This window comes from Zingiber officinale, chromosome 3A, assembly GCF_018446385.1.
Source record: "Zingiber officinale cultivar Zhangliang chromosome 3A, Zo_v1.1, whole genome shotgun sequence".
Lineage (NCBI taxonomy): Eukaryota > Viridiplantae > Streptophyta > Magnoliopsida > Zingiberales > Zingiberaceae > Zingiber > Zingiber officinale.
In genome coordinates this window covers 9463854-9474856 of record NC_055990.1, presented here as the reverse complement: position 1 = coordinate 9474856, position 11003 = coordinate 9463854, and the positions used below count along the sequence as shown (strand labels likewise).

Sequence of the window (11003 nt, the reverse complement as noted above, 5' to 3'; positions counted from 1 at the left end):
CTCAACTGTCTGCACCTGGTATACCCCAACAGAATGGTGTGGCAGAATGAAGGAATAGGACTCTTATGGAAGTAGTTAGATCGATGATTAGTCATTCTAAATTACCAAATTCGTTTTTAGGATATGCTCTGAAAATGGTAGTGAACTTAGTATCTTCTAAAGTCAGTATCCTCTACTTCCATAGAATTATGGAATGGGCATAAGTCTAAGTCTGAACCATATTCAGATTTGGGGAAGTCCATCACAAAGGAGATACTGACAAGTTGGAATTATGTACATAAGTTCGCATGTTTATGAAATATCCTATAAGAACGAAAGGTGGTTTAATTTTAGTCCTAAAAAGATCATAAGGTCATTATTAACATCAATGCATGATTTTTAGAAGAGGACTATGTATTAAAACCACAAGCCCATAAATAAAATTATTCTCAAGAAAATAAGAGAGGATACGTCTAACTTAGTATCAACAGTACAAGATGAGATACCACAAGAAACTGCAACACGTGTCATAAATAATACATAATTACATGAAATGCTTTGTCGTAGTGTGAGGGTTGTAAGGTAACCTGTTAGATTCATGTTATTGGGAGAGTCTTCAGACTTGATCCATGGTAAACATGAACCTGATCCCTCGACATATGACGAAGCATTCCAAGATAAAGATGCAGTATCTTGGCAAAGTACAATAAACTCCAAAATAGAATTTTTGTATTCTAATTAGGTCTGGGAGTTAGTAGAACCAACAAATGGTGTAAAAGTCATTAGGATATAAGTGGATCTATGAAAGAGAAAGAAGGATAGATGGGAAGGTCAAAACCTTCAAAGCAAGGCTTGTTACAAAAGGGAAACCTTTTCAACAGTAGCCATGCTTAAGTCTATCCAGATTCTTTGCTTCTCATACGGATTATGAGGTTTGGCAAATAGATGTCAAGACAGCATTCCTTGACGGAAGTCTTGAAGAAAACATCTATATGTAGCAACCAAAGGGGTTTATTGAAAAAGGTAAAGAGCACCTAGTTTAAAAGCTCAATCAGTCTATGGACTGAAGCAAGCTTCAAGATCTTGGAACATCCGGTTTAATGAAGTGATCCAGTCGTATGGATTTATTCAGTGACCGGATGAGTCTTGTGTATAGATCAGAGTGATGGAAACGTGGTGGTATTTCTTGTATTATACGTAGATAACATTTTGTCAGTTGACAACCATGACAAAGTGTAATCAGACGTAAGGGTATGGTTGTCCAAGTATTTTGAAATGAAGGACTTGGGAAAATACGGACATATTCTTGGGATCAAAGTAATAAGGGGTCACAAAAAAAAAGATGTAGTACTTATCCCAAGCTTCATACTTCGATTAAATCCTAACTCATTTTAGCATTTTGAAACTCTAAGAAAGGTTTCTTGCTTTTTCGGTACAGAGTACCTTTATCTAAAGAGATGCCTCCTGAGACATCAAAGGAGATAAAAGTGATAAAGACAGTTCCTTATGCTTCGGCTGTAGGAATCTAATTTGATGCTATATATGAGACCGGATATCTATTTTGCCGAGGGCATAGTCAGCAGATATCAAAGTAATCTAGGACATGGATATTGGACTGCGGTAAAGCATATATAAGTACCTGAGAAGGACTAGAGTCTACATGCTAAGTTTACCAAGCAGATGATTTATTCCCTATGGGTTACAAGGATTCAGATTTCCAATTAGATAGGGACAATAGGAAGTCTACCTTGGGGTTTGTGTTTGCTTTAGGAAAAGAAGTCATAACAATGGAGGAGTGTTAAGCATAGATGCTTTTCAGACTCCACCATGAAAGCTGAGTATTTAGCAGCCTCTGTGGCAGATGAATAAGTTGTATGACTTAGAAACTTCAAGATGGACTTAGAAGTGATTCCTGGTTTGCCCAAATTTGTGATAAATTTGGTGCAGTAGCAGACTTGAAGGAACCACTAGCCCATAAGGTAAGTAAACACATTGAGCGCAAGTACCACCCGATACGAGACATCGTAAAGTGAGGTAAAGTTGTTGTCGCCAAGATTGCATCAGTAGATTACCCGGTAGATCTTTTCAATAAGGCCCTTCTGGCGAGAGCTTTTGATAGGCATGATGAGGGGATAAGAATCAGATGTATGGCAGTATATATGGCAGCATAGTCTTTTAATATAAGTGGAAGATTGTTAGAATATATACTAAAAGCTTAGCTTTTGGTATGAACATTTAATAAATAATCACATTGGTCAAATGTCTGCATGATAAGTGTAGTTGTTCAATTAATTTATATTGTAGATAACATGGTGTGTGATGTCACACACAGAATATAATGTTATCAGTTCCTTATAAATTATAAACAGTAGCTCACGACAAAAATGGAAAGGAACAAACCATTAGAAGGTCGTAGTGTAATTAAATATTAGTTTATCTTGATTGATAAATTACACTAGTACACTCTGAGTGTATTGAGTAGAACCATTTAAGGTAATTTTTTTTATACTGACTTAATAAAAGAACAAGACCTTAGTTATTATAGAAGTGTGTGCTCTTAATCGTAATATAATAACAAATACAAATATTTAGTATTTATTTCTTTTACTTATCAAAGGGTGAGATTTAGCTCGATAAATCAATAGGTCCGATAAGTTGGGAAATAATATTACTTATAGTGTGAGTTGTTAATTATAGAAGAAAACTGTGTCATAATCTAGGTTGATAATGTCCCCAAGATGAGCTCATAAGAATTGTCATGTTAAACCCTACAGGTGGGCTTAGTCCGACATGACGATAAGGTAGAGTGGTACTACTCTTGGAACTAGACATTAATTAAATGAGTTGTCAGTAACTTATTTGAATTAATGGACATCTGATATCTTAAACACAGGGATACTAACATACTCATAATAAGAAGGAGCCCAAAATGTAATTTATGATTGGTGCGATAGTTCAATATTAATAATAGTTCTGTAGTGGAATGAATTATTATTGATGAAATTAAGTTGTGTGTTTGGGGCGAACACGGGATGCTTAATTTCATCGGGAGACCAAAACCAATTCCTCCTCTTGGTCCCTATCGTTTCCTCTTGTATATAGAGATTTATACCAACCTACTCACTCCATACCCAACCCAAAGGGGCCGGCCAAGCAAGCTTGGAGACCAAGTTTGGGCCAGCCAAGCAAAGGGTTGAGCCAAGATGGAGGGGTCGGGCAATGCTTGGAGCCCAAGCATAATGTGGCCGGCCCTAATAAATTTAAAAGGATTTTAAATTATAAATTTTTCTTATGTGGGTTCCATGGTTTTAAAAGAAAGTTTGAAATTTAAATCTTTTCTTTTATAGCTTTCTACAAAAGATTAAGAAAAGATTTGACATCTTTCCTTATTTGTAGATTGGAAGGAAGATTTTAATTTTAATAAAACTTTTTATAACCATGTTCATGATTTAAAATAGAATTTTAAAATTAAATATTTCCTTTTATAAGTTTATACAAAAGATTAAGAAAAGATTTGATATCTTTCCTTATTTGTAGATTGAAAGGAGATTTTAATTTTAAAGATAACTTTTCTTTTTGGAAATCATCCACATGTTTAAAAGAAAGATTTTAATTTATAAAATTTCCTTTTATAACCCACCATGAAAGGAAAAATTATTGGAGAAATTTTTATAAATTTCCGGAAATAAATTAGGTAGTTTTAATTCTTGTGTTAATTAAAAATTTTCTTGTTTGGAGCTTATAAGTGGCAGGCCATGTTAATAAAGAAAAGGAAGTTGATTTTAATTAATTAAATTTTCCTTTTCATGGCAAAGAAAATAAGGGAGGTTTTATTTAAATTTTCCTTATTTGCCAAGACCAAGGAATATAAAAGAGGGGGTAGAGGTGTCTTCATGAGTACAACCTCTATTCTATTCTCCCTCCCTCTCTTCCTTGGTGGCCGGCTATTGTTGCAAGCCCTTCTATCTTTCTCTTCCTCTCTTTGGCCGGTCGCATCAACACAAGAAAGCGTCTTTAGTGGCTGGTTCTAGCTAGGAGAAGAAGAAGAGGAAAGAGGTTTTGTTTCTAGCATCCCTTGGAGCTTGGTGGTGGTGGCTGGACCTCTACTTCTCTTGGAGAATTGGTGGTGGCCAAATCTTGCTTGGAGAAGAAGGAGCTTAGTGGTTCTCATCTCTGAAGATCGTTGCCCACACAACGTTTGAGGTTAGAAGAGGAATACAGTAGAAGATCAAGAGGTCGTTAAAGTTTACAAAGAAAGGAATAAGTAGTATTTTATTTCTGCATCATGCTAGTTTATTTCTTTGTAAGAATTCCAAACACAAGAGACTAGATATTCTAGGTTTCGAATTTAAAGTTTCGAATCGTGTTCTTTTGTTTTCTTTTTCGAACTTGTGTTTCGATTGTTCTTAGTGGTTAACCTAGGGTTACAATGGAAAGGTTAAATATTGAATTTTCTTAAAAGGCTTTGTCTAGTCGGTGGTGGATGATCACATAACCAAGAAGGCCAAGTGCCTCGCCATGCAGTACCGGAAGCCAATTTTGGAAATAAATATTTAATCGACTTTGTGTCCTAGGTTGATTTGGATCAAACGTGTTAAGTTCCGCAGACGATCCAAGTTTAATTTAAAAGAACACATGGTAGTTAGGAAAGGTTCGGACCTTGTACAAAATTTTTGTACAGAGGAACCATTAGGTTTTTCGAGTAGCAACCAACATAATTAATATGGTAACACCTATAGTAAACACCATACACATGTGTACACTACAACATGTGAATGATCAGCATGATAACTCCTATAGTACACATCATACATATGTATACACTATAGAGTACGAATATTCAAAGATAAGACTGTATGAGAAATAAATAGATCATCTCTAAGATCAAACATAAAAGTATCAAGCTCAGTTATAATACAAGTATTGTCAAGCTACTTAATCTACTTCATCAACAAGTTTCATGCACTAAAGTCAATTAACTACAGAGGTCAAGGAGAAATATCTACCTCAAAAAGTAGCTCATGTTGGAATAACTCTCACGTCAAGATGCTCATCTCAAATCAGAGTCCTGCATTAACATATATAATTTAGCTAGTTACATATGCAACTAAAATCTAAATCAAATACCAAAACTAATTAGGGTAAACTCTGCTTGACAATGATCATTAATTAACCTAGATTAATGATTAACTTCAACTAACCCAACTCTTTGATTGAATTAGTCTAGCCTCCATCAACACTAATTCTCACTAATTTATCCAATTGATTAGATTAGGTTTAATCATAGCTTCCTCACCAAATTTCTAATCCAAAATTCATAAATATGTAGTTTATCCATCATTAACCCTAATCCAATCCATCCACCAATTAGATTAATCTTAGCAATAACTTCATCCTTAATACTCACCAAATTTGGTGGTGGCTAATAGTGGCTCACGATCTAAGAGTGACTCACAGCCAGAAAGATGGTCGTCACTATGAGCAGGCTGCTAAAATTCAATTCAATTTACACCTTACTATTATTAATGTATCCACTCTTTAAAGTGATGCTAACAGAATTAAATCAAGACAAGTATTCTTCCAATAGGAATTGTTTTGTTACCTTGTAGCTCCTTCTTCAGCGATGCCCCTTTGTGACTACAGCTAAAGTGGAAGAAATGGACAATGTCATTAACCAAGGAAATATCTTCGACAGACTAGGCTACCGGCCGACCAAGGTAAAGTTGACGACACCATCTAGGTGAACAATGCACGGCTGGCAGCATAGCGGTCGAGGCTCTCTCTCTCTCTCTCTCTCTCTCCCTCTCTCTCACGGAGTAGGGGAAGAAAAAGACTGGTTGGTTGGTTGTGATAGCTGTGATGTTGGCTGCGTCTGTGATTGGCTGTAGCTTGGCAGCAGTGACTGCAAGACAACCCTGGTGAAGGGGTAGTGCAAGATGGATGGTGAGGGAGACAGCGCATGGGGACATTAGGCGATCGAGGATCGGGTGATGGTGTTGGTGAGGAGAGGCGAAGAAAGGGGCGATGACGGATTTGTTGTTAGGGCATGGGAGAGGAAGAAATGAGGGCACAATAGCTTAGGTTAATGAATTAAACCTTATGTTAATTAAATCAATCAACTCTCATTTAATAGATATTCTAAACAGGCTTTCTCCAAGCCTAACAGATTTATCCCTCTTAAACATGTAATACAAACTCCATTTAAATCTAAATTTTTTTAAAAAAAAATTATATAACATTCTATAAGGTTATTTCTTAAACAACACTTATTATTTAATTGTCGTATCTCACATTTGCCCGATCTTAGTTTGTACTGAACTATTATTGGGAGCTTAGTTTATCTCACCGTGACTCATCCAGATATTATGCATGTTGTTTATGTGGTTAGTTAGTTTGTTACTACACTAACTATAGTTCATTGGGCTGCTGTTATTCAAATTCTCAGGTATCTTCAAGACACTTAATTTTAAAGTCTTTTATTTCCTTCTACTTTATCTCTAGAGTTTTATGCATATTCTGATGCTGATTGGGCTGATGATCCTATGAATCATAAATCTACTACTTGTTTTTACATTTTTCTTAGTGATTCCCTCATTTCTTGGAAGAGTAAGAAACAAGATGTTATTTCTAGATCTTCTACAAAAGCTGAGTATCGTGTTATGACCTCAACTACTTGTGAGATAGTTTGATTGTGTTGGTTTCTTGTAAATGAGTATCTCTCTTCATCAACCTACTTTATTATAGTGTGATCATCAGAGTGCTATTCAAATTACACACAATTTAGCTTTTCATGAGCGGATGAAACATATTAAAATTGATTGTCACATTACTCGTTATCATCTTCAGCTTGGCACTATCACGTTGTCATTTGTTCCTTCTACTGATATGTTTATCAAGACACATTTGTTTCACACTTTCGTTTCTTGTCTAACAAACTCACAATGATTCTAGCTGTAGCATTATGAATTTAAGAGTGGATGTTAGATTATACTATTATTATTAGGCTTTTCTATTTATGAGCTATTAAGGATATATTAGTCTTTTTCTTATTCTTAGTATATAACCTAACTATATAAATATCTTATTGTGTAACTTTTCTATTATTGGGGTGCATAATAAAACAAGTCCTAGTTTTTTCTCTTTTGGTTTCTACAACATCCACCATAGATATTCATAAAGTAGTCTTAAAAAATGCTTTCAATGCCTACCTTATTAAGTCCCAATTGTCAATGCACTCTCCAATGACATGAAGTCCATTTAAAATTTCTTTAACGTACCCATGAAGTTGACTCAATGCTTCATCTTTTTTTTTCTGACAATTCTCCAATTGATTCAAAACTATATCGCCTTTAACTATCCTAGAATCTCTCATAATTTTATGAAGAGCTTTTCCCATAGTTCTTTCTTGAATGATACAACTTTTATTTAGTTGATCCAAAGTTAGTCCATATTCGAAAGTCACCATTGCCTTGGCATCATTTAAGCCTTCCTCCTGACTTCATTGTCTCCATTATAGATTGTTGGAACATTAAAAATCTCCTTGTCATAGAATCAAGTCTCAATATTCATTATTCATTCAGTTTTTCCAATAGAGAAAGTTTACTCCATCAAAAATATAGTGGTCATTGAGTGTCAATTTGCAAGGTGACTGACTAATAGAAAGAGAATTTTGACAATATAAAGTTGTCAATTTTTTTTATATGTTAGTCTTAGCCATCAAGTTGGAATGTTGGGTACAGATGATCGTATTGTTGCTTGCAAAGGAGGTGACATAATTCTGTCTTGACTTCAAATCCAAGAACACTTTGAAAGTGTGCTAGAATATTTGAACAGATATTACACTTTGGGGTGTAATATCTTGGAATTCCAAGGATAGAACAATGGCATTGAATCAATTTAATTAGTCAGGATGATAAAAGTTGAGCCGTATTATCCTTGTTTGAAAGTCACTTTATGTTATGTTAGACATGGCTTAATTTTGGGAGTGAAATTCTTTTAGTGGGGAGAGAATGTAATATTTTCAAAAATTATTTTATTTTTGCGTTGAATGAGTTCATTTAAAGATTTTGGATGATACATGATTAATTTTTATTCATAGTATATGATGGGCATAACTTGTTTTGTTTGCCTAGCTGACTCATGGCTCAAGAAATTTAAAACCAAAAATATTTGAAAACGGAAGGGACGATAAAAACTAGAAATATGAATAAAATTTTAGAATTCAATCAACAACCATCTCTTACAAAATTATTGAGAATAAAGACTGCAATTAAAAATGGTGTCAATCTTTTCATGATGCTTGATTGCTTCTTCAAAAGCCCCCGGGACTATGGTGCAGTGGTAGGGCATCCAAGTTGTCATCCAGATACTCATGGTTTGATTCTCAGCTATAGTGAATTTGCAGGAATTTTTTCTTTAAATGGGATACTCAACCAAAGGAGTTGGGCACTGCAAAATCATTAGGCAAATCATAATTAAATAAAATTTTGCACAGTAATTATATTAATAATTAATATCTTACTTAGACAAGTATAAGAAGATAGAAACTATAAGTCAATATGTGTTCAAGAGGAAAGTAGCTACATAACTAGTTTTGAAGATTTTTAATCAGGAAAATCAACTAAAAATGATGAAAAGAAGAATAACACCTAAATTTCCTATCTAAATTTAATGAACTAATCTAATGACTCAATGGAATCCCCTTTTAGTGAAAAAAAATAAGTGAATTGAGATGATTAGTAGAGTAATAAATGGAAAAAAGTAATAAAAATCAATTTGATATTGACTCTAAAAAGGATATAAAGATCAAGAGGGTTAAAAAAGATTGCACATACAAATAGTATAGGAAGAACTTTGGTTTAATCTCCTTGAATGGTCAACATAAATTATGTTAGGATTTGGTACTCACAATGAGTAAAATAACTTAGCAAAATGTACCAAAGATGAGCATGAAACACTTGGCAATATAACAAAATACATGATCCTATAATTAAAAATTGTATATCATTAACACCATAAGCTACTCTATTCTTATAAATTATCAACTCTATGAATTAATAATGCAATACCAACATTACTCAATGATTCAATAAAAGTCTGGTCTGCAAAATCTTAAGGAAGAAAGTTCTAAACTGAAGTGTACGACGTACATATAGTAATAAAACAAATTGAAGAATCATCTCAAAATATTTACTTGGAAAAATAAATTTTAAAATCGCATCTTATTCTAAAAGAAACAAATAAATCAATGTTGCCTTCTTGCCCAATAAATAAGTTTCCATAGATCAATTGACAAAATATAATTATCAGTGGTACAAGACATAGTTAACGAAAAATTTAAACATATTTATTACCGTATTTTAATGACTAATCTATATATTCTAAAGTCAAGGGATCTAGTTAAATTGAACTCAATAGGCATAGTTACCTACCAATCATAGCAAAAGCGATTGACGACATTATGCAAATACCAATGGGGTAAGGGAATCTCGATCTCACATCTTCCCACTTTGTCTGTTCAAGAATTGATAGTTATGATCAATTAAAAAATAATTCAATTAGTAAATATAAAAAAAGCATTAACTTACATTAGACATATATTGCACAAATATCGAAAGGATAAATAATCCTATCCAAATGGGTGCGTAGATTCTCCAGTAATCTGCCTTTCCAAACACTTCAATCATGCACAAGGCAAGGACAACTAATCGGAGTATCATAACGATAATACATAGCGTGGCATAGACACTTGCATCTGGATAACACAAAATAAAAATAATGCATTATAATTTTATTTTATTGATATATATATATACATACACTAAACATATTGTTATTGTTGTTGGATTTTTTTCATAGAAGAAATTAAGAATTAAATTAACAGAAAATTATTATTAACTACTAATAAAATTTCAAAAAGTGTTGTTGGGAGATCATTAATTTAATAAATTTTATTAAATAATAATACCAAAATAATAATATGAACAAAAATCTAGATAATTTTAAATATGTATAAATATTAATTTAATGGTATGTCAAAAAAAATTAAAAATAAGTTTACTCTCTCAAAAGTATTAACGTAGATAAACAAAAATAGAACCAAAACTTAGAAATTTTAGTTTACGCAACATTTATTGAGCATGTGACTTCTCTTTCCATGAATACTTCTTAGATTTCAATGGAGATGGACAAGTTAAGCAATCAATTGTGAATCTTACCCATCTGAGCTTTTGGTGATGGTTGATTTTTGACAAGTTGGTTGAGTAACCCTTCGTGATTGTATACCTTGATCAATATCGCTCGTATGTCTTGGGCGACTTGCTTCAGAACCTTGTAGTCCCCGCTGGCATCATTCTCCCTTGTCAGCTTTGGTTGCTGAACTCTTCCAGACAGTAAGGGACGCTCACACGCCATTGGAAGGTAAGTGATCAGACTCAGATCAGAAGATAAGAAACGGTTGTAGAGGGAAAAAAGAAAAAGGATCTATTAGAAAGTATGGAATTGAACGAGCAGAAGAATTGTGATAAATATCTTATTGATGGTGGATAGAGGTTGGAGAAGAAGTCGTTGTGAGCAATAACATAGGGATACAAGGAAGCAGCAGTCTATGGGCTTGATCAATATAAAGATAATGTTGAATTTTGAAATGTTCTTATTTTCTTAGAAATTCTTATCCAAAAAGCAATTGAAGATTGAATTGATTGAAAATATCTATTCATTATTAATAAAAATAAGATACTATTTAAGCATGTCATATATTTAATAAATCATATTAAAACTAGAAAAAAAAAATCTAAACAAATTTAAATATAGCTAAATATCATTTTTGATAAATACTAAATCTCAACTATTAATTTAAAATTATTATTTTTTTTAAAAAATTGATTAGCTTCTTGTAATTAATATTTTTGAGGGTAAAAAGGAGAAAATTATTCTTTTTTGTAAATTTTATAGTTAATTAATTAATAATTGTAGTATTTCCTAATGTTAAAAATTGTTTTATTAATATGATCAAATCTTTAAAT

General features: G+C 33.0%; 1 protein-coding gene across 2 annotated transcripts; it reads right to left on the bottom strand.

The window, feature by feature from the left end:
• Positions 1-8162: 8162 nt before the first annotated feature.
• On the bottom strand, positions 8163-10591 carry LOC122053546. Of its 2 annotated transcripts, none has more exons than XM_042615588.1 (4): positions 10197-10591; positions 9567-9640; positions 9411-9492; positions 8163-8427 (listed from the first exon to the last, which is right to left on the bottom strand). In XM_042615588.1, the coding sequence occupies exons 1-4, from the start codon at positions 10390-10392 to the stop codon at positions 8408-8410; spliced, it is 372 nt and encodes a 123-aa protein (XP_042471522.1). In that variant the 5' UTR covers positions 10393-10591; the 3' UTR covers positions 8163-8407. The 2 variants fall into 2 exon arrangements, with proteins under 2 accessions (XP_042471522.1, XP_042471521.1); XM_042615587.1 differs by having other exon boundaries at positions 9567-9733; positions 10197-10588.
• Positions 10592-11003: the final 412 nt, after the last annotated feature.